The sequence below is a fragment of the Mizuhopecten yessoensis genome, unplaced genomic scaffold, assembly GCF_002113885.1.
Source record: "Mizuhopecten yessoensis strain PY_sf001 unplaced genomic scaffold, ASM211388v2 scaffold9033, whole genome shotgun sequence".
Classification (NCBI taxonomy): domain Eukaryota; kingdom Metazoa; phylum Mollusca; class Bivalvia; order Pectinida; family Pectinidae; genus Mizuhopecten; species Mizuhopecten yessoensis.
This window is the reverse complement of record NW_018407845.1, coordinates 505,493-530,285: the sequence shown is the minus strand read 5'-3', so window position 1 is coordinate 530,285 and position 24,793 is coordinate 505,493. Positions and strand designations below refer to the sequence as shown.

The window sequence follows — 24,793 nt, the reverse complement described above, 5'->3', positions numbered from 1 at the left end:
ATCCTGAAAAAATATTTTTACACCCCTGACTGTGTTGCATGTTAAGTCCGGCAGCAGTTGACAACTATCACAGAAGTCAAGATATTCGGAGCAAGCTCTTGAAATAAAATCAGCTGCAACATGTCAACATTGAAGGTTGGGGAATCAAATATGTTACTATTAAGAAAGGGAAAGTTAGCAATTGGATTTTTTAACGAAATCATCCTGCTTACCGTAAAGCTTAGAAGGTTTTTTTTAGTGTAATTTAGTGTAGTTTTATTAAGATATGTAGTATTGTATAGTTTGATATTTTCCCGATCGTCTAATGTATCATGTAACGCGTCTGTAACTTGCGTCGTCCGTTATAGTATCGTCCGTATTAATGTAGTAATGTATACGTTTTGTGCGCGTTTGTTTCGTTTGTATCGTTTCGTTTGTATAATTGTAGTGTCCGTGCGAGTGGTCAGTCTTTGTGGAGCTACGTCATGTAGTTTCTGTTATTTCATTGGTTGTTTCTATTGGGCGATATGGCGGGATATTCTTTGTATAAGTCAGTGTCAGACATTTCTTGTGACTGGACGGACCTGACAAATTTATATGTAAGTGTTTTACCTTTCTAATATTCTCTACCTGCATTTCTTTGTCTTATAGATAGATAAATATAGGATGTCGGTTTTGTTATATATTATAAAAGATTTATTATTAAAGAGTTAATGTAAGATGTTCTCTATTTAAAGTAACCATTCTGATAAATTGTATTTGATTAATTCATTTCATAAACTATATAATTATGAAATATATACTTGTGTGTAAGTCGTGGTTTTATGCGTGTAATTGGATAAAGTATAGAAGGGTTTTGTTTTGTTTTTAGTATTGTAACGTACTGTACCTATACCTTTAGCGTGTGTCATGCACAGGTGCCTTCCGTTACTGGACCACACTCAGGTCAGGTATGACTACCCTAGCCTATATCTGAATTATTGTAGAATTAAATATATTTGAAATGTAAAGATAAATGTATCTTTTACTTATAACTGTTATTGTAGATCTTCATAGAAGTGTAAATTTGTAATTGTAATAGCGTAACGCATTGTTCAGATTACTTTGTTCATGTAAGAGTTATTTCCCTTTGTGAATGTGAGTTGTGAATGAATGGTTAGCTTGACAGTGTATTTATGTTTGTTTTATTATTTGTTACAGAGTTTAAATTATGGAATAAATATGACGCACTAAACCCTGTGGTCTTGTGATATTTTTACGAGAATAACATCACTATTACAAACCCATACCTATTGTAAGTAAAGATCGAGGAAAGTGACAGCAGAGGAACCTGTAGTGTAAGCTTAGAAGGGTAGAGAAACCTAAATATGAAGGTGTTTGCAAGTTGTAGACACCAGCACTGATGTTTGGATGTTTGATTTGGTTTATTTTACTTTATGTCTGTGACATATGAAACTAAATAGATATTGTTGATATCTGAACTATCTAACCAATATAACAGGTAACTAATATTCTTTTGAAATGTTTCACAGTAAAAAAAAATATGTTTGTTTACATACCAGGTCTTTGTATTTCTTTTTGCCCGCCATTCTTTCTTGTCGTAGATAATAATTCTACCTCCAACACTAAAAACCCTCAGGGAGAACTTATAATATTATCAAAACAAAACATGTTTGGAAAAATCAATACTAAAATATTTTTATGCTACCTGATTATATCTGTGGAAGGAAAATTTGATTTAAAGTTTTATTAGCCCGAAACATATTTTTTAGTGTATAGGCAGGTCTAAAACGTTCAGACCATAACAAAATCTAGTAAACTAAACGGTCCCCGCCTTCACGGAAGTGTCCAATGTGTCATGGCGCACTTTCGGAAAAGAAAAAGCACTGAAATGATTCAAAAAGACTTTGAACTGGACCGAAAGTTGGTGTTGGCATCGAAGGAGGGTGATTTTGAAGAAGTCAAAAGATTAGCCGAACTCGGTGCATCTCCTGATTCAACCGAATACAACAAGAATTTGTTCTATGCATCTCAAAATTATACGACCCCTTTACAAAATGCTGCGGCAAATGGGTATCATGAGATTGTTCAGTATCTCATTGAAAAGGGAGGTAAGAAGCTCATCAGGCGGATCGTTTTCAGCGAGACATGTTATTTTCTGGGGGTTTTAACCTTTGCATCATTAAACATGACATATCCACATAGTAAAATGTTGTCGATAATCTAAGATAATCTACACACAGGGGCCTGAGAAACAATACAGTGCAAAGTTGTATATGTCTCCATCCACGTGGGGAGTATTATTTGACGTTTTAGCTATATTCGGTGAATATTACTGTACATCCCTATTTATATGGTATATGGAAGGTAGGTTAAGGTTGAAAGGCAGTCTGACCCAAAATGTGTCCGGATCATTGATCACTAAAATTTCTTGCTGCAAAAATCTCATTTCTGGAGATTCTCAAAACATAATTTTTGGGACCAGGATCGTTGTAAAGTTGATTATTTGGGCTCTCTTTTTTCCTGTTCTAATTTATGGAATCATCAGACATGTCTAAAAGTTAATGTCGAGAAAACGTGATTTTGTCATAACTGTTCATAATAATTTGCACCTGGAGCAGTCTAGATTGACAGGATTTTGTTTTTCTTTAATTTGATGTATGATTTACCATATGTCATGCAGTTTGATTTTCAGTATAGACTTTGTGAAACATCGTAAAATAGTCAAATTCAGTTGGTCAGACATGTGCTGTCCCTGGGATGACACGCCAAATCTTTAGTGGGTAGTGTCAAACACACGGCATGTATACACTATTCAACATCAGTACAGTGTTTCTACAATAGGAAACCAACTTATAGTTACTTGTAGGTTCTGATGACGATTCACATAGTGGGCAAAACATGTAAAGGGGAATAAATTTGTCGAGACTCCCCATTTGATGTTGTCTGGTCATCTCTTCTTTTGAATTTCAACTTACATTATATATGATATGTCAGACACCGAGTCCAGTTTTCAAGCAGGTCAGACTGATGATCGGAAATCCAAACGGAGACAGCCACATGCACTTTCTCTCACTTTTGTTACCTCAATGCTAATTCGCTTCTAAATGAGCCAATCAGCATTGAGGTCACAAATGTGAGAAAAAATGGCTGTTATGAATAATTATAACAATACATTTAAGTATTTATGACAGGTGCTATAGATGCACACAAAAATTTGTTATACAACGAGTAAGTATTATAAATTATACTTACTATAATACATTTTGGTGTGTATCTAGCACCTGTTGACAGTCCAAATAAACTTTGTCTTTAAAATACAGTACAGAATGTCTTATTCATAGTAAAGGTTACATCGTACATTTATTAACCTGTATGTGATGATGATAATCAGGTATTTTACTTTGAGTACGGGTGAACTATTACTAGCCTGTATACATCTGTTGAAAACTTATAAGCTCAACATATTTAGACCCAACTGGATATGCAGAGTTATAAAGCCCTGATCAGCAGTTATACACTTCTGAGTAATTTTGTATTTTTACATTACAGCTGACATCAATGCCAAAGACCGTTTTGATGTGACAGCATTACACATGGCAGCAGAAATGGGCCACAGGGAATGTCTCCAAAAACTTCTCGATGCTGAGGCCTTATGCAATGTTGGAACCAAGTACTCTAAGCAGGGATCTTACACAGGTGTGTATGCTGCAGGAAAACTAACAAATAACAGCTATCTTTGAAATAGATTTAGAAGTAAATTTAATTAATAATAATTAATATGCACCAGGCTACTTGATCGCTAATGCTCACTGCTATTGGCCAAGTGTCTGCCTTATTTGAAGGTACCAGGTTGAATCCCAGTTTGTCAGGTTGTATTTTTCAAAGCTTTATGTATTTGTCACTGTTCTTAAATGAAATGCCCTCCAAAAGAATTGCAGCTTCTTGTGTGTGTAATCAAAAATATCATATAAGAAGGAGTAATATAGAAACCAGAAAGCACAGTTAATACAGCATTCATCTAGGTTTTGCAGTCAGTCTTAAGTTCTCATTGTGGTTGGCATTTACAGTGCTCTATCCCATTAAAAATCAATAGCTGAGGTACTATTCTCCTAAAACACAAAACAAAAAGACATCTTGGCTTAAGTCAGAGTTCAAACTTGAAGGAACTCGAGGATCATTATGTTGTTCAGCATAAAAATGTTTTATCAGATATGTACCAAAAAATATTCAGTCATCAAACATATGTTCACCAATTCTGATTTTTGTTTCTATTTTAAGACCGAAATTACTGGTTTGAGTTCATATACTAAATTGTTTGGAGAAAGCATTTTTACATACTGTACTATCACAGTATTTTTGCATTGGGCCATGTTTTGTTATCATTATTCATTATCCACCAATGATTTCTCCTGATGAAACTTTTCTATTCCAGCTTTTCCTCATGCAGGGGGTACAACTTGTGATCATTATTCAAATTATCCCCATATAAAATTGTAACTAGTCATTCCTTTTCTGTTCCAGCTTTTCCTCATGCAGGGGGGACAACTCCATTACATCTGGCAGCTGCCAATAATCACATTGACTGTGTCACGAAGCTGATCTGGGACGGAGCAGACTACAATGCAGTGGACGAGTTTGGCCGCACAAGTCTGTACATAGCAGCCCAGAAGACATTTGAGGATTGTGTTCATGCTCACCTCAATAATGCCATATGGAAAGACATTTTGTCCCTTCCGTCAAAACAGACAGGTATTGATTAAAGTAAATTGTGTCACTTTTCATGATATGGGATGCATGGCATCCTTTGGTGTATATCTATACATGGATATATGGGAATGAAGTAACATGATACATTAATAAACAATGACAGTTCTACTCCTTATGTGGTCAACCAACATGACCTTCATAAATAATTTGATGTCTTTGTCGTAGGCGACACTCCTCTACACGAGTGTGTGAAGAATGGCATGCTGTCCTGTGTGGAGTCATTGTTGAAACGAGGCTCTGACGTGAACCATAAGAATATGGCGGGTTTCAGTCCTCTTCACTTAGTTGTCCAAGCCAACAAAACCTTCTCTATGGACATGCTGAGACAGCTAGTTATGAATGGGTACAACACTGATGTCAATATTCCAGAATCTCTCGGTATGTATTCCCTATAGAAGTGGGTAGAAAATACATGGATACAAAATAACAGTATCTCAATGCTGACTTTAGATAATAGATTTATTGAGTAGAGATCACCAGGCCCAGTACAGATGTCTGTATCTCAGAATCTATATGTCTAGTCTTGTGATTCATTAGGTGAAAGGTCTTAAAGGGACAATTTAGTGAAGTAAGTATTTTTTATAACCTTGTCACAAAACTCTTCATGATTCTATAGTTTGATATACTCCTTATTAACAATTCCTGTCGAGAAATTGACAAGAGACAATGTTTGAGAAGGTAACTTCTCGCTTTTTTCGCCTAGCCTTTCTGAACACAAGTACATTTTGTATATGCATCTGTTTTGAATCAAAATCATCTTCTAACAGCATCTAAAACATCGTTATAAATGAGTGATATATTTTACATTTAAACCTATTGGTATCGTGCTTTCTGCGGTTTGAAATTCCCCCTGTGGCATCCTCTCGGTGTGTGCATGCTCTAATTGAATCTGCTCGTTCTTATTCATTCCAAATGTGAACAGAAATATCTGATTAGAGGTATCTATTATGATATTTATAATTCTTACTTGCGATGTATTCAGGAATGAGTTATGTGTGAACTCAGACTCATAACTGACACATGTTTACTTCTCACTGAAAGGCCCGGATATTTATCACCGGCTTTCCTAAAGGTTAAACTAACCACACTGGGCGTTAGCTTCTGGTCATGTCATTATCAACTACGTAAACTTCAAAAAAACCTTACTTCACTAAATTGTCCCTTTAACTCATTCCCCCCTGAACATTTCATAATTAACTATTCCAACCTTTGAATTGGAAGAGTTAAAATGTGTCTTCAGGGGTGAATGAGTTAAACCCCATGAGAAGAAGGACTATTAAAGAGGTAACAACACTTTATGAAGTTTGAGTACAAATATAATTGATTAGCAGTAATTACTTTCTCTTTGACATAATTTCACACATGTTCCTTCTGGTAAGGATATTCCTTAACACAACTTTTCCCTAGAAAACCTAAATTAAGGGATGTTATTAAAACTGGGACTGGAATTCTAGTTAAAACCACCTGTTTTAAATAACTCTTTCTTATCTGGAGAATTAATTAGTGGTTGAACAGGAACATTTACTGTAATGGAAATCTGATCCAAAGTGTCGAGACTGGGAGTTTGCCTGATTACTGAAATTAGGAATTTTGAGGTTCGACTGTAAGTGTGTTAGTCTGAGAGTTTAACTGATGCTTGTGTTTCTCTGTTCCAGGCTACAGCCCACTCCACTATGTGTGTTTCCACGAGACCTCCATGCAGGAAAGGCGACCCGAGGCTGCTGCACTACTGATTGCCTATGGAGCGTCATATAAAATCTTAAATCGACAAGGTGATAACGTGCTTCAATACGAACTCCGCAACAAAAACACAGACCGAACAATTCTGCATGCCATTGTAAAAAGTGAGGCCTACCTTCCAACATTAGAATCTCTTGGTGCAGTGTCAGCACATATATTACCTCCTGATGCTCGGGATCCCCGTCATCAAGGAATCATGAATTTGAATCGGTCAGATGAACAGTATGCCAAGTTGTCCTGGTACCGTGACCTGTGTAAGGATCCACGCCCCCTCCAGCACTACTGCAGGTGTGTGATCCGCAACACAGTAGGGGTGAGGCGCCTCAGTAAAATTGATACTCTGCCACTCCCAACAACCCTGAAGGAGTATCTGCATTTGACTTTAGAAGAGTTCAGGTCGTGAAGTTGCTTCAAGGTGTTTGTTTTCATTGTTTGTTGATTATGACCACATTTATATGTTGGGCATGAATGTGTTACGATACAGAATCTCAGCTGCTCATTGAGATTTTGTACTAACGAGGCATAAAGTTTGACCAATGCTATCTTGTTCAGTTACGATATATTTAATGGCTAATATATAGGTATTGAAGGTAAAGTGAGAACTCATCTGTCTTGTTACACCATTCTTATTTGTCATTCATATCTTGCATCTAACATTTCCAAAACTAATCGTCACACAGTTTACTTGACTTGTCCATTCATCAAGAAGATTAGTGTCAACTTATTGTTCATTTCTCATCAAAAAAAGTATTTTTTCTGCGATGTTCATGATTGACACCAGAAATTTAAACTGAATCATGTACAGGGACCATACCATTTGACACATTTTGTCATCAAATGTCTCTCCTTTGTCAGGAAAACCCAAGCATTAAAATATGTGTCAACTTCTAGTCATTTAAAGCAGTGCTTTTTGTAGATTTTTTTCTCTCACAATTTTGAAGAATCATTCCCATTACTAAGATATTAAGTAGGTTCTCAAAAAGGTGGCTAGTCCCAGAGGGACAGCATGAGTCGAGGACTCAAATATCTGAGACCCAAAAATCAGTGTTAAAATTATAAGTTAACGTTAGTGCAGGCAAATTCGCCATGCACTTAATTTCGCCACCCTGTGACGAAAATGACATGATGTCATAATACATAAGATGTGACGTAAATAACGTCACCATAGTCTTTAACTTATAACACAGTTAAAGCCTTCAAACATTTTGACAAGAGGTATAAGAAGGGAAAAGTTATTTAATTAATCAAAACAGTTATGAAATGTCTTGTAGCGCACCAAATCTTAAAAAATTGGTTTCTGCGACGGACATCTCGTCAACTAAACTCATTAATCTGAGGCCTGTTGGTTGTGATTTAGTGTAAATGCATAACATACAAATTTAAAATACCCATATCTCAATGTAAGTAAATTGTTTTTCTACAAGTCAGTGTACTTTGGTACATATCATGTACATAATTACTGACGACCCAATGCTTGTTTATGAAAATGATGCGCGGAAAGATTTGATCATTCATTTTCCATTTTCATGCAATATGTATTTAGAAAACAATCAACCAGTATATTTGAGAGAGAAAAAAATTGCGTCTAATGTATTCAGCCATCTTACAACACTTTAATTAAAATACCATCTAGAAATTTGCTAGATTTATATTTGAAAAGAATTTGTTGTCGGCCTGAAAGTACAAGTACGTACTGTTGTACAATCGCTGATGATAACGACAGACAGTTACCAAAGGCTGAATTTTACATAGAAAAGAAAGTACATATTTACAACACATGGGGGGCAATCTGTTGAATAAGTTTTCAAGTCCAAAAAAATCGTTTTTATCTGTCAGATGTTTTCCGTTGATGTGCAAGTTGATTGAAGATATAGATTCTACATGTGACATCCAAAAGTCGGGGGCGACTGTGAAAGCCCTGGAGCCTCTCATCCGGACTCAACTGAAAAAAATAATTGGGCACCGATTGGGAAGTTTAGATTTGTTCAGGATTGAGTCTTGATTGCAATGCATGTAAATTGACCTCATATCAGCAGATCCCAGCCATCTTACTCAAACAGCATTAACCAGTTTCTTCAAGTTATCAAAAATTAACTATCACGACTAAGAAAAGCCATTTATTTCAATGTTAATCATTGTTACACACACACATTTGGAGCTGTTCGTATCAGTACAGCTTGTGTAACATAAACATACAACATTTTACATTTGAACACTTACATTACTTGCAAATTAGTGAAATGTTTGAAGGTGGCGAAAACTTTCTGCATATTTGAGCAAAACAGCGGAATGCCTGATGACATCACAAATGTTGCTGCGTGACGTCATTCAGGCGTTTTTACAACAATGTTTATTTACAGGAATTTCAGTCAAATCTTCTGTACTGGTGCATGTTGCCATTTCGATACATGCATATTTGTTCGAATTATTAACTGAAACCCTTACTAATGTGACGAATTTGCCTTCACTAACGTTAACTATTATACTGTCAAAAGTGAGAGGAAATAAGGAAAAAACAAATCATGAAATAAACTAGAAGTCAGTTAAATTTGTTTCTGTCACAAAAATCATGCCATCTCGTTGTAATCATACTAGAATATGTGTAGTACAAAATCTAGGTTGAGATTTTTTTTTTCAGTTTGCTTTGTAATCATGTTAAGTTTTAAACAGAAAAGTAATCAAGTTGAATTTTACACTTACAGTACAGTTCATACTTAACGGTTCTTCCACTTGAATTTGTGATACATATTTGTACATACTGTATTATTACAGAATATTTCTGTGGGCAGATATTTTTGTTATCCAAAGACTAATATGATTGTGTGTGTAGAATTACACAGAAATGAAACATAAACAGTGATGTTTTTGTGTCACCTGAGCTTTAGCTCAAGTGACCTACTGCTATCCCTCTTCGTCCGTCGTGCATTAATATTTTACATTTTCAACTTAAGCTGAAATACTGTCTAAGGGATTTCGTTGATACTTCTTGGGAATGTTACTGACAACTCCCTGACCAAGTGTTGTTATTTTTCGGGTCAATCAGAAATCCAATATGGACGTCACGGCCCCCATTTTTAAAAACAATTTCAAACTTACAGTCAAGTACTACTGGGCCAATTTAACTGAAACTTGGTAGGAATGGTCGACTCATGGTCCTGACAAAGTTTATTTTCTTCAGGTCGATCAAAAATCCAATACGGCCGCCACGACTGCCATTTTGGAATAAAACTATTTAAAACTTAAAATAGGCCGATTTAACTGAAACTGGGTCTAGGAATGGTCAACTCATGGTCCTGACAAACTTAACTTAATTAACTTTTTTTTTTTTGTTAACTCAAATTTTGGTAGGGATGATTAACATCATTATCTCCACTTCACATTTCAGCAACAAAAATAATACTTAAGGAATCAGGTGACCGTTAAGGCCCATGGGCTCTTGTTATTTTTTTCCTTGTTATTTTGAGTGGTAAATTGGATCATTTTCTCCAAACAAGGAGAATACTTACATGCTTCATGTACAAAGATGTACTGAGTATTTTCAAAGAATAAAATAATACCTGGGGTAACAATTTGTTCAAAACAATTCACATACAAGTGCTAAATAGTATTACCTCGTATATTACATGTGAATACGTTTTCAACAAGCCATTATCTTCCAATGGGAAAATACAAACAAAAAGATATTGTGAAAATGCAGCTTAAATTCACCAGGGGAAAGATATTAACTAGTAACAGGCCCTGTATACAGGTTACGAAAAAGCACTGAGCACATGTCATAGATTTAACACAGGGTTAAAAAAGGGAATAAGATAAAAATGTGTTTCAGTATGTAATATTGTAATAGTGATACTATTAATTTGGGATTACACCTGTTTATATGGTGTGGATGTGAGGAATCATGTGAAGGATTGGGTGCTCAGCTGTACACCTGTTATACCTTGATTTATTTATTTTTATTTTTTATTATTTCGAATGTGATATCATGTTGAATGTGATATCAGCTTGTCTGAATCATTGCTTGGAAATTGCTAATAAGTACACCATGAACAGAAGGGAAATTCATGCATAATACATTGTATTCTTAATTTCTTATCATCTTAAAGGTCGAGGTCATGACAAGGGGTCAAATGTCAAATCATTGTAATGATTTTATGGACCACAACTTCTGATTCACATTTACTGTTATGTTTAGCTTGTGTGTTTTCCAACAGATTCAGGTCCATATCAAATTATAGAGGTCTAGGTAATGACAAGGACAAAATGGTTGGACAAATTGACAGTGTTGTGGCATACTCAAACTTTACATGAAAGGTCAAGGACATGACAAGGGGTGGGGTGGAGAGGTTATAATTGAGATCACTTTAAATTTGTTCTATTACTAATGCAAATATTCAAAAAATCTGATGCAAGTTATGAAACTGCAAACATTTTGTTGGATATTGTTTAGTAACTGTATAATAGAATCCTATGACATACATACAACTTTTCTTTAGTACCACCATTTATCATTGCACACTGATGATATTTATGTTAACCTGGAGTAATATTTATCACTGATGCTTTGACTATATTGCTATGGTGATGGCAATGCAAGATGCATAAGGGAGACAACTCTAACAAAGAATTGTATAAGCTTTCATATATCCTTAGGGGGAACTTTTGTCACACTCTTTTGTTAAAAGTTCTTTATCTTGTCCATGTATCACTATCCATTCTATCCAGCTGGTTGTTTGTGTAATCCCTGTGTGGTAGACAACTGTAAAGTGACACATTGACATCAAGTAGTTGTGGACATGGACCTGCATGGAGCTGGTATTGAAATCATAATAATGTACCTTTGTTGGTATCATTGGAAATTGTTTCATTCGTGTACCCAGTAACTCTATGTTACCCGTTATTAAAGACTGAACCGTATTTGTTACATGGTATGTTGCATTGGTTGTTAGTATTCGTATGTAAGGTACAGGTAATTGTACATGGGGTACATATAGACGACACCTGAACCACATTAGCAATGTGTGGTATGATTGTTTCTAGACAAAATGTATTTTCCTGTTATATCATTATAAGATTAAAATTAATAAAAACTATGTAAGAATGTGTTGTTTTGTCTCAATAAAATATGGTTTAGATATAATTATTACAGGTAAGAATTGGACCAGTGAAATATTCATCTGTTACAAAGTAAAATTAATGTTTTGTCAGAAATTTCATTCTGCACAGTAAAATACAATGTACAAACATTCACTGTTTCATTCCAGAGCATGGAAACTAAAACATTTGTTGTGAACTTTTCCATGAGTTGTATACATGAATTATGAGTTTCACCCTCTCCTTATCTGTCACCTTGACTTATTTTATAGATCAGAGAAAATGGAAGTGAAGTAATTCCAAGCATCTGTAGCTAATGTGAATACATTGTATTTCATTTTACACGTATTGTTCTAACCATTATCCAAATATGAGTATCAGATATTCTCTTGCTTCTAGGATGTACAGGTAATCATTTAATCCCCCTTCAGTCACAGAAGGTAGCTATTACATTATTCAGATTACAAAAATAAACATCCTAATACACGCAAGTCTTATTATTTATGCTCTTCACAAACTTAGGCAATGAGTATGAACAAAGGGCCAAGTCTCTGTATACAGTGGGGTATAGTCTCCTCTGGTAGTGGTGGTGTGGGACTAATAACCTGGATGTCTACATGTTACGATACACAAACTCACGGACATAGCGAGAACCTGGTCTTCTCTGATAGTGGTGGTGTGGGACTAATAACCTGGATGTCTACATGTTACGATACACAAACTCACGGACATAGCGAGAACCTGGTCTCCTCTGGTAGTGGTGGTGTGGGACTAATAACCTGAATGTCTACATGTTACGATACACAAACTCGCAGACATAGCGAGAACCTAGTCTCCTGTGGTAGTGGTGGTGTGGGACTAATACCCTGGATGTCTACATGTTACGATACACAAACTCGCGGACATAGCGAGAACCTGGTCTCCTCTGGTAGTGGTGGTGTGGGTCTAATAACCTGAATGTCTACATGTTACGATACACAAACTCGCAGACATAGCGAGAACCTAGTCTCCTGTGGTAGCGGTGGTGTGGGACTAATAACCTGGATGTCTACATGTTACAATACACATACTCACAGACATAGCGAGAACCTAGTCTCCTATGGTAGTGGTGGTGTGGGACTAATAACCTGGATGTCTACATGTTACAATACACAAACTCACAGACATAGCGAGAACCTAGTCTCCTCTGGTAGTGGTGGTGTGGGACTAATAACCTACACATTATGATATACAGACCGTTTTTGAAAATCTTTGGTGTAATATATGCTCTCAGCTAGACAGTGTAACATCACCATTAAGCTAAAAGTATTTCGGCTAATATGAACTTTTTAGAAACTTACTGACAGTGAATATGTCATGAGGTTATCTCAATTAAGATGTGTAACCATTTTTGACTCATTTTGACCTAAAAATCAGTCATCAAGCACATTTTTCTTGCAGCCCTTTCTTTGTTGAGGTCATACCTCCAGACAAGCCATATCACAGAAAGAAAACAGAGATGTAAGTCTACATACAAATTTATTTACACCATTATGTACATGTTAATGTATTTTATATGTACATGATATTATGATACAGTTAGTAATCATTTACAATGAAATCTACAGTTTTCTGTTAAATATTCTGTAACATTTATGTTCAATTTAACAAAATTAAATTTAACAAAATCAATTGAAATTAATCCTTGCTAGAATTAGGGAATCTACTTTAGATATCATTGTCAATACTTAAAGCACTGAGAGAGAAATAAAATGGACCTACATGTATGTGAAAATGAATTCAATACTATACAATTACAAAATCTACCCTACCATAAATGGTTTGGTTGCATATTTGTTGTACCCGTTTTATTTGCGTCTTTGGATGTCTGTTCAGCAATTTTTTTTTTTTTTGGAGCATGTAGGTTATACTTGAGTAATAAACCCATTCATCTCTCATTGGATATTCCTCATGTGCAATGCAAACTGACTGCATGTTCATTCACAATTTTTAAATAAACATAAAATAATTGCGAAGACATGTGCAGCATTTATTGGACAGAATTTAAAATTTCTTTTCTGGAGTTTAGAACTTAACTAGAGAATTAAATGTTATGTATATAAAAACAAATTACTCTTCTATGAATGTGAACATTCAAAATCCCATTTAGATCTGCTGTACTTCGGTATGTACATCACAGGGATACATCTGTCTAACATACTGTATCATAAAATTGTCCTGACTCTATTTTACCTTAATATCTATTTGTTTTGCAGGGTTATTTGTGTTTAATACCAGAGTATTAAGAATCATTACTTTCTTTTCATCAACACATACCGGTAAATACAGGATTATACTCCTATCAATGAATTTGAGGGGATTTGAATAGAACCAACAGCTACTACATCTTCCTTGTAAATTTGTATTCGAACATTCCATTCACAATCCATTTTAAATCATGATGATCCCTGTGAACTAACACAAAAAAACTCCCTGTGAACTAACACAAAAAAACCCACTATTTCCTGAAAAATATTTGATTACTTTTCTAGTGTAAAAGTCATGTCATGTCATAGAGATCTGTACATGTACTTGCTGAATGCTGTGTGTACATAGGTGATAAAGAGATACAATGTTGGACAATAGACGTCACAAAATAGTCTACATCCTGGTATTAACACTAGTACAGGTAGAACATCCTACTCGTAAAACAGTCCAAACCATAGCCCTATCTGTTACTATATCAACCAAATCCTTTATACTCAACAATATCAATCCTTAATAACAGACCCAGTCTACAATAAGATTAAATTTTACTTTGTATAGTATTAGAATAAAATCACACAATCAGAATGACACTGAAAGTATACCAATACTTTATGTATTACAAATCTGAACAATAAAGCAATAGAATATAAACAGAATTACAATGAACTACTTTACAGTATCATCAATCTAGGTTTTGTAATCATGTATTACATCCTGAGTTATTATTCTATTTAGAATTTGTATAGTTTTTATCATCTAAAACTTTTAAAGTGGTTACTACTGAGCCTTTTACCCTCTATACCTTAATTATTGGAGGAACAGAAAACTAACAGGTGCCTCTTTTTCAGCCACAAAATGATATAGAATGTACATATTAAACTATACTTACACATCTCTTTCACACTCTTTCATGCAATAAATTAACAAATTTTGAAGACTTTGTAATTTGTAAATTATCTTCACAAGTTATTTGGAAAAAAACTAAACTTATTAGAACTTCTGAGTTACATAATACATGAACAGTACATTTTTATGTATCTTTTGTCTATTTATAGAATCACCAGTAACCTTCAATATCTATATGCCAAATATGTTAGACTAGAAAAAGACACTAATGTGATAAACACTTGTTACATAATTTGTTCAGGTCTTGGACGTGTTGTACATGTATAGATTTAAAAGATCAAATTCACTTAGAAAAGTGAACCTATTTCAATAATTGTTTTCAAAACATCCATGTTAAGTGAAAGTTACTAAATAATGGTGTTCTTTTGGGAAATAAGTTGTGCGGAATTTCTGATGCACCATATTTAGTGTCCAGCACTTTCAAGCTCACACATGACAATGAATGATGATGTTGTTAATAGAGGTATGGAGTTGATCAACTTCTCAAAGCTTCCAGTCGACCCTTAAGATCTTCCTCCTCATCACTGGAGTAATTAGCTGCAGCCTCCATTTTCTTTTCATCCTCATGCACGGGAAGCGAGTCATTAACAGCTTCTGGAGCTTTACCCAGAGTACCTGTACAGGTTCAAAATACACTTTAATCATACCTTTATCATGGGAACAAAATAATATAGACATTTGTTTTTATAAACAACAAGAGGCCCAATGGGCCTGCATCGCTCACCTGGTATTAATCTCACACTTGTAATCTTAAAAGAGGACTAAAATACAGCTACAGGCAGAATATCAGTGTGACCTTGAATGTCAAACAATGACATTAGGTTGAAAGTGGGTCAAGGTCATTCATTTGAACAAATTTGGTAGCCCTGATTGCCACAGGCCAAATATCAGTACCCTGGGCCTTTTGGTTATTGAGAAGAAGTTGTTTGAAGATTTTAAGACATATGACCCCTGTGACCTTGAAAATGGATGAAGGTCATTTATTTGAACAAACTTGGTAGCCCTTCATCCCAGCATGCTACTGGCCAAATATCATCACCTTAGGCCTCTTGGTTATTCAGAAGACGTTGTTGAAAGGTTTTAAACATATTTGACCCCTGTGACCTAGAATATAAGTCAAGGTCATATATTTGAACAAACTTGGTAGCCCTTCATCCCAGCATGCGACTGGCCAAATATCCTCACCCTAGCCCTATCGGTTATTCAGAAGAAGTTGTTGAAAGGTTTTAAACATATTTGACCCCTGTGACCTAGAATATAGGTCAAGGTCATGTATTTGAACAAACTTGGTAGCCCTTCATCCCAGCATGTAACTGGCCAAATATCCTCACCCTAGGCCTATTGGTTATTCAGAAGAAGTTGTTGAAAAGGTTTTAAACATATTTGACCCCTGTGACCTTGAATATAAACCAAGGTCATTTATTTGAACAAACTTGGTAGCCCTTTATCCCAGCATGTTACAGGCCAAATATCATCACCCTATGCCTCTTGGTTATTCAGAAGAAGTTGTTGAAAGGTTTTAAACATATTTAACCCATGTGACCTTGAATATAAATCAAGGTCATTTATTTGAACAAAATTGGTAGCCCTTCATCTCAGCATGTTACTGGCCAAATATCATCACCCTATGCCTCTTGGTTATTCAGAAGAAGTTGTTAAAAGGTTTTAAACATATTTAACCCATGTGACCTTGAATATAAATCAAGGTCATTTATTTGAACAAAATTGGTAGCCCTTCATCTCAGCATGTTACTGGCCAAATATCATCACCCTATGCCTCTTGGTTATTCAGAAGAAGTTGTTAAAAGGTTTTAAACATATTTGACCCCTGTGACCTTGAATATAAGTCAAGGTCATTTATTTGAACAAACTTGGTAGCCCTTCATCCCAGCATGCTTCTGACCAAATATCATCACCCTAGGCCTTTTGGTTACTGAGAAGAAGTTGTTTAAAGTAAAATGTTGATGACGGACGGACGGACGACGGACGCCGCACCATGCCATAAGCTCACTTGGCCCTTTGGGCCAGGTGAGCTAAAAATACACGTCTCCCTTTATCAGGCAATATGCATATTTATTTTATACTCAACCCTTGACCTAGAGGTGAGATAGTTTACAGTTTAAAAGTTATCACTTGGACATGACTTTATAAGAACCAGAAGAACAGGTACTTATGTGTCTCTCTGTATTAAAGGGGACATTAATTAACACAAGTGATAGTGGAGCTGTAAAAAGGATTCAATCCAATATACCAGTGAAAGTGATTTGATCTGTCAAAGTGATATTAGTAACATCCTTTATAAGGTTACTTCTGATCTAACCAAAACACCTAGTTACCTAGTTCATAACTAATGACTGATAACTCTTCAAACAATATATGATGTACAGCAGAGACCTGTACACTTCATAAACAAGGTCCAGTACAAAAAGTGTGCCTTAACCATACATGTTAAACGCCAAACAATACCTGCGGTCAATTCAAATAGGACCTTCTCAACTTCAGTATCGGCCTCTTCTTCTAATTCATCTTGGTCATCCATACTCTCAAAAGCATCTTCCATCATTTCCTCCATGATACCAGCCTAATGAATATAGATAAGAAAGATAAACTAAAATTACCACAAACTTTGATATAAGTGAATCTATGGTATGTTACCATCTGAGGCTAGAGTATCCTATGACATGTAACATCAGCTTCATGGACAAGACTGACTTCATTTCATTCAACACAACCACCGTGTATAAGGCTGACTTACCTTCTCAGCTTTGTGGATAAGACAAACTCAATTTCATTTATTCCACAGAAACATAGATAAGACAAACATTTGTCACCATTCCACGACATCATGGACGAGGCACACTTGTTTTTATTTACTCTGCAGCATTGTGGATATGAATAACTTAGAATCATTCTACAGAATTAATTGTACATAAGACTAACTTATCATTATTTAGCCTAATGCACTATGGATAAACCAACTTATCATTATTTAGCCTACAGCACTATGGATAACCCAACATATCATTATTTAGTCTACAGTTCTATGGATAATCCAACTTCTCATTATTTAGCCTACAGCATTGTGGATATACTAACTTATCATTATTTAGACTACAGTTCTATGGATAATCCAACTTCTCATTATTTAGCCTACATCACTATGGATAAGACTAACTTAACATTATTTAGCCAACAGCACTATGGATAAAGCAACATATCATTATTTAGTCTACAGTTCTATGGATAAACCAACTTCTCATTATTTAGCCTACATCACTATGGATAAGACTAACTTACCATTATTTAGCCTACAGCACTATGGCTAAGACTAACTTATCATTATTCAGCCTACAGCATTGTGGATATACTAACTTATCATTATTCAGCCTACAGCATTGTGGATATACTAACTTATCATTATTTAGACTACAGCATTGTGGATATACTAACTTATCATTATTTAGACTACAGCATTGTGGATAGACTAACTTATCAATATTTAGCCTACAGCACTAAGGATAAGACTAACTTATCATTATTCAGCCTACAGCATTGTGGATATACTAACTTATCATTATTCAGCCTACAGCATTGTGGATAGACTAACATATCATTATTTAGACTACAGTTCTATGGATAATCCAACTTCTCATTATTTAGCCTACAGCACTATGGATAAACTAACCTATCATTATTTAGCCCACAGCACTATGGATAAACCAACATATCATCATTTAGACTACAGTTCTATGGATAAACCAACATATCATCATTTAGACTACAGTTCTATGGATAAACCAATTTCTCATTATTTAGCCTACAGCACTATGGCTAAGACTAACTTATCATTATTTAGCGTACAGCACTATGGATAAGACTAACTTATCATTATTTAGCCTACAGCATTGTAGATAAGACTAACTTATCATTATTTAGCCTACAGCACTATGGATAAACTAACTTATCATTATTTAGCCTACAGCATTGTGGATAGACTAACTTATCATTATTTAGCCTACAGCACTAAGGATAAGACTAACTTATCATTATTTAGCCTACAGCATTGTGGATAAGACTAACTTACCATTATTTAGCCTACAGCACTAAGGATAAGACTAACTTACCATTATTTAGCCCACAGCACTATGAATAAGACTAACCTATCATTAATTAGCCTACAGCATTGTGGATAAGACTAACTTAACATTATTTAGCCAACAGCACTATGGATAAACTAACTTACCATTATTTAGGCTACAGCACTATGGATAAACTAACTTATCATTATTTAGCCTACAGCATTGTGGATAAGACTAACTTCACATTATTTAGCCTACAGCACTATGGATAATCCAACTTATCATTATTTAGCCTACAGCACTATGGATAAGACTAACTTCACATAATTTAGCCTATAAAGCACTATGGATAAACCAACTTATCATTATTTAGCCTACAGCACTATGTATAAGACTAACTTCACATTGTTTAGCCTACAGTACTATGGATAAGACTAACTTACCATTATTTAGCCTACAGCACTAAGGATAAGACTAACTTATCATTATTTAGCCTACAGCACTATGGATAAGACTAACTTCACATTGTTTAGCCTACAGCACTATGGATAAGACTAACTTACCATTATTTAACCTACAGCACTATGGATAAGACTAACTTACCATTATTTAACCTACAGCACTATGGATAAGACTTACGTACCTTCATCATTTCCTTGGACATTTCTCTCATGGTATTACTGATGTCGGATACCTTCACTAACTCCTGCATGCTCTTCAACACCTCCCCACTCTTCTGCAGTGCCCCGGTCATCCTCACCATAGCTGTCAATAACACCATTACTATATATAGTAGCTTCAGCATAATATCTCAATGTCATCAATTGTTTTAATTACTTCCTGTAATATGCAAGCTTAAAATCGCACGAGTTAAACCTTTTGAAATATTTTGTTCCACTAGTAAAATGTTGGAGACACATTCTCTTACCCTGGACAGGTGTATCCATGATTTACCTGTCCAATTCTCAGATGAATGATCTGCACATTTTCTGTGATATCACAAATAAAATCATCGGAATGACCTTACTTTATACAGTCAGATGTTGAAATTTTCAACGTTTCACACAACCAGACTGAGGAAAATATTGAAGATCTTCTGGCCAAGAGTAATCTCCAATGATGAACTGATGTGACAGTGTAACATGGAGGGTATGAGAGACATCATCAAGAAGAGACGCTGGAGGTGGATTGGACATGTGCTAAGGATGGAGGGTGACTCCATCACAAAGGTTGCAGTACACTGGACTCCTGAATGTAAACGGAAGAGAGGTCGCCCCAAAACCACATGGCAACGCACGGTGGAAACAGCTAGAGCTTAGTGACATCGATCATAGCTGGGGAACTATTGAGCGATTAGCAAAGGATCAACAGGTGTGGAGGAACTTCATTGCTGACCTAAACGCCATCGGGCGTAATAGGCAGTAAGTAAGTAAGTAAACAGTCAGATGTATCTAAAGTGGATGCTGGGCCTAAAAAACATCATTTTTCACTGAAACAATTACTTTTAAGGGTAGAAATAAATAACTACCCAATATGGGGAACAGATCAATTTAACCATGGCCACCTGTAGATGTGAACCTGAGAACAGATTGATACCCAGTCATGTCCCCATACAGGGATACCCAGTCATGTCCCCATACAGGAACAAGGTATTTTATAAGCCTGCCATTGTTCCTTCCAGTTGCCTTAGGCTAGGAATGAAATCATGATTATGCTGGAAAGACAATTATGCAGCTATTGCCCAATCCAGCCACCTTTAGTTGAGAAAAAAGTTATCTAGTCATTCCCTGATTATATATACAAATGTAGTCATCTTCAGCTCAGAACAAAGTAGTTCAGCCATTCTCCCACCTAACTACTTTTTGCTCGGAACAAATCAATCCAATAAGTCCCCTCCTGCTGGGAACGAAGGTAAATGGGTCGATAAAAACCTAACGTTATTACACAGGGTAAGTGTTTATTTTAGTGTTTACCTGCTTGATTCTTTAATTGCATGGACACAGAGTTGAGCTGAGCTTTGGACGAATAAAGTCGGTTCACAGCCTTCCGTGACCTCACAACCTCTTTGGCTAGAATCTTGATGGCATCTTTATCCCCTTTCTTTGCCAATGCCTTGATCTCCCGAGTAACTTTAGCCTCTTCTCTCTGTATACCTAGAGATGAGAAATATAACCAGTTAATTTCAATAGAATAACAAATGCAATAATAGTAATAATAATAGCCATTATATAGTGCTCTATCCTGTTCTAGAGTGCTTCACAATTTGATACAAAAGACATATATAGTAAAACTTATACAATTAGTAAAACTTAAACAATTCATATAAAATACAATATTCAAGGGTACAGTTCCTGCACTGAATCATTTCTGAAGGAGACAGCGTCGATGGAATATTTTCTTGGTAAGAAGGAACTTAATTTGAGTACATTGAACAGAGCAACATGCTTTTAGAATTATGAATCATAAGAGTAGCATAAAAATACTCAGCATAATATTTGAACTCTGTTAATATGAATTCTTACACTGCAGAAATATTACTTCTTAACACTTAATTTCAGAACCTAAATTTCTCATAAGTGAAAATTAGAATTCACATTTTTGACTTACTTTTTATACTTCTGTCAATGTTGTGTCCTTCCTTTCTCAGTTTACTATTCCATTCCTGAACCTGTCATTTAGAACAAAATATGAGTTTAGAAGTTCCTACACCTAGCTAGGGTGTACGATAAACTACTCCAACACATCTTAACTGGTCATAGATAAAAGTCCTCTAATCTCATATCTCATACAGGCGAGTCATTCATTTAAGGTAATAGGATTGTGTCGCCATTTCTCAGTAGAATTTCTTCCAATTTTGTAGTTATATTGCTTTGGAGTAAAGAAAATTTTCTGCCACAAAAAAAAATAGATTGTCAGAATTGTAAGGATTTTAAATGGAAATCTATGTAAAAATGAGTGAATTTTGAAAAAAAATGAAACACGCAATGTTTTGCAAAATAATGTCAATCAAAATGATACTGACATAGATTAGTATCGCATTAATGTATATCAATTTCAAAAATGCTGAAATTGTGTAAAATTTAATTATCTATAAACGATTAAAAATTGACATTTTATAATCATAGTAATTTTAGGTAAGAGTTATCGTTCTTGAAAAACTTCACAGTAGTGAAATAGGTAGCCGGTTTCCTGAAGTACAGAACAACGGACGCATGTGACTCATTAATTAAAAAACAACTGAATTAATGCCTGGATTGCTTTGAAATACTTTAATATTGAAAGAACACACTGTTCTGTCAATAATAAACATACAATATTCATCAGTTTAATATTAAAATTAGAATATGCAGAAATTGTGATACTTTCTCCCTAGATTGGGTTTTCAACTAGGGATGTACTTCCTACTTCCGTTTAGCAATACACTCCTATGACCTTAAAGAAAACCACATAAAATGGCACTTTAGTATTCACTAATCCATATATGTAGCAAGTCAAAAGTTGCATTTGGAAACAATTCTATACCTCATGTTTCTCTTGCTTACAATGAATCCTTGACCATTGGTCAGAAAATACGGGTGAGTAAAAATAGAATCACTCACCATCCAGTGCATCTTTTTAATGTGACTCAACACTGCATTTTACATAGTGTGGTAATATAAATGGTTTATCAAATCGTTAACAAACAAGGCAACTTATTTCATTTGTTTTCAAATGAAGTCTATGACCCTATATACCTCAGTCAGTGAATGCAAAAGTGCCATTTTAATTATACATAGGAATACAGTCGCCTTCTAGCTTTGGGCTAGAGGGAATTTCTCGTTAGCTCAGTGGTAGAGCATCCGACTAAAAAGTCTGTGATCATAGGTTTCGATCCTGTTGGAAGCACCTTAAACTCTTTCAAATTACAAATGGTGTCTGTGGCCTTCCCTGTGGTGACAGGGAGCTAGTTAAAGCCTGGGTTGTTGTGGTGTTTGAGGGCAAACACATTTAAAAAGGAAGGAGTTGTGTGGCAGATTTTAATTGTAAATAGGATAACAGTCACCTTCTCGCTTAGGGCTAGATGGATCAAATTTCCCTTTAGGCTTTAGCTCAGTGGTAGAGCGTCCGACTAGGAAGTCTGGGGTCGGGGTTCAAATCCTGGTCCGGCTGTGAATTTCTTTCTTGTATTATGAATTTTGACCCAACAAACAACAAATAAACCCAGCGAGCGTGGTTTAGGGTCTAGTGTGTCTTCAGGGTCAAAAACCTTGTTGAAGGAGGGTGGAATGTAGTGGAATTTGACTGGGTCAATCGCCAGCTACCAGGCTTTAGGTAGCTCAATTGGTTAGAACGTCCTTCTAGACTTTAGAGGGTCCTGGGTCCCGAACCCTGGTCTAGCCTGCACTTTTCTGCTCCTATTACATTTGATTCTTATGATCAACCCTTGTTTCAAGTACTAGAAGTGAATGCTTGACATTAAGGGGATACCTGAACCTGGGTTGTCAATAGTGTTGTTTTTGGGGTGAAGACTTGGAAAATGATGGGGGAATATTAATGTAGCGGAACTTGACTGGCTCGATCCCAAGCGACTAGGTAGCTCTGATTCTGGGCTGCTCAATTGGTAGAGCGTCCATCTAGAGTTTGGTGGGTCTAGGGTTCAAATCCTGGTCTGGCTGTGCATTTTCTCCTACTACATAAGAAAGTGTACACAATTGTGTTGCAATGACTTCTGAAGTGAGAGGATGCTCCAAAGCTCCATACCTCATCATTACCCGTTACCGTGCTGGACACACTAATAGTAATATGATGTGTATATACTATATAATAGTAATAGTATATATACATCATATTCATGTTAGTAGTACTGTATTATAGTGTGTCCAGCGCCTCAGCCTGTCTAGATCTGTGTCCATATTTAATATTAGTATCGTTTAGTGTTGACTAAATTGTGTGGAACGTCACTCACGATTACTTATATTCATTCGTTAATAATAAGATATAATATTAGAAAGATGTTAACACTATCTTTACATTTTTGGAAATTTCGAAATTCGATGAGAAAGCTGAAAATAATTACCCCTCTTATGACAACATTATACACGACGCATTGTTTTTTCCTTGCCTTTGGTGTAGAACGCTACAGACGATAATACAACATCATAATTACCAATTCCTTTGGTGACTTCTCTGGAGTTTTGCCGAATAGCCCCATGACTAACGGGTGTCACGCCTGAATCTCAAATTTAGCTTGAAGTGTTTTGATCCACAGTTGATTCACGTAAACTTCCGCATAGACTTGCGCAAGACCACAACTCTCAGTCACATAAACGTTTTATGTCAATCTACGAGACGCTTCAAATATTTTAAGGCTGCGAATGAATTATTTTTTTCACAATTATTCCTGGAGGTACAATGACAGGTCTATATGCATGCGGAAAATAAAAATAAAAAACAACTTTCAAATTAAATTCTAATTAAAAATATATAATGCCATATTTTAATGTGATATAACGTCCCACCTGAGAAAAGGATATGTTTAACGCTAGGACCATAACGTTATTTATTACTGTATAACTTATAAGTCAAGTAATCTCCCATTCCGGTAATAGCAATGAAATAAATAGATAGTTTACACAGTAAAGTACAGGTGATTGGCGCTATATAGAACACATTTTATTGTTTGAACGTGAAGGGACAATGTTTAAATTAAGTTGCTGAAGATGGTAGAGCTGTACTATAGATTGATTTAGTTACATAGAGTGTAAACACAGAGTATTGTTGGAAAAACCCATATCCCACATAAACACACACGCTCAAGACTTACCAACCCCTGGACTGATACGTATATACCCACAATAAACGCATAACTAGACAGAAAAACAGAGCCTTTGAAAAAGCCATCGTGACGGGTAAGGCCAGAGATATGAGACGATACAAACATCTAAAGTCAACAGGCCAGAAGACCATCCGAAGGACACATAACACTTATGTGTTCAACCCTT

General features: G+C 35.5%; 3 protein-coding genes across 3 annotated transcripts in view; 1 reads left to right on the top strand and 2 right to left on the bottom strand.

The window, feature by feature from the left end:
• Positions 1 to 1,612, bottom strand: part of LOC110457159 — a 57,615-nt gene extending 56,003 nt beyond the window's left edge. Inside the window, exon 1 of the mRNA XM_021508273.1 lies at positions 1,539 to 1,612. Coding sequence (XP_021363948.1) covers positions 1,539 to 1,568 — 30 coding nt within the window. The 5' untranslated portion in view covers positions 1,569 to 1,612. The remainder of the gene's footprint in view (positions 1 to 1,538) is intronic.
• A 209-nt stretch (positions 1,613 to 1,821) lies between these two features.
• On the top strand, positions 1,822 to 9,786 carry LOC110457169 (ankyrin repeat, PH and SEC7 domain containing protein secG-like). Its single transcript, XM_021508305.1, has 5 exons — positions 1,822 to 2,090; positions 3,532 to 3,678; positions 4,504 to 4,731; positions 4,915 to 5,127; positions 6,405 to 9,786. Exons 1-5 carry the CDS (start codon positions 1,838 to 1,840, stop codon positions 6,890 to 6,892), a joined length of 1,329 nt encoding a protein of 442 aa, XP_021363980.1. The 5' UTR covers positions 1,822 to 1,837; the 3' UTR covers positions 6,893 to 9,786.
• Positions 9,787 to 13,084: 3,298 nt separating this feature from the next.
• On the bottom strand, positions 13,085 to 24,095 carry LOC110457165 (charged multivesicular body protein 3-like). The gene is made up of 6 exons (XM_021508301.1): positions 23,959 to 24,095; positions 21,420 to 21,480; positions 20,786 to 20,965; positions 19,456 to 19,577; positions 17,200 to 17,314; positions 13,085 to 15,348 (listed from the first exon to the last, which is right to left on the bottom strand). Exons 1-6 carry the CDS (start codon positions 24,001 to 24,003, stop codon positions 15,209 to 15,211), a joined length of 663 nt encoding a protein of 220 aa, XP_021363976.1. The 5' UTR covers positions 24,004 to 24,095; the 3' UTR covers positions 13,085 to 15,208.
• Positions 24,096 to 24,793: the final 698 nt, after the last annotated feature.

Bases quoted from the DNA above. Each gene is read 5' to 3' on its own strand.
- LOC110457169 (XM_021508305.1), top strand. From the start codon at position 1,838: ATGGCGCACTTTCGGAAAAGAAAAAGCACTGAAATGATTCAAAAAGAC. The intron at 3,679-4,503 runs GTGTGTATGCTG...TTTCTGTTCCAG, and splicing joins TAAGCAGGGATCTTACACAG to CTTTTCCTCATGCAGGGGGG. The intron at 5,128-6,404 runs GTATGTATTCCC...TCTCTGTTCCAG, and splicing joins CAATATTCCAGAATCTCTCG to GCTACAGCCCACTCCACTAT.
- LOC110457165 (XM_021508301.1), bottom strand. From the start codon at position 24,003: ATGGGGCTATTCGGCAAAACTCCAGAGAAGTCACCAAAGGAATTG. The intron at 21,481-23,958 runs GTAATTATGATG...TCTAAATGACAG, and splicing joins AGAAGTCACCAAAGGAATTG to GTTCAGGAATGGAATAGTAA. The intron at 17,315-19,455 runs GTACGTAAGTCT...TATATTCATTAG, and splicing joins TGTCCAAGGAAATGATGAAG to GCTGGTATCATGGAGGAAAT.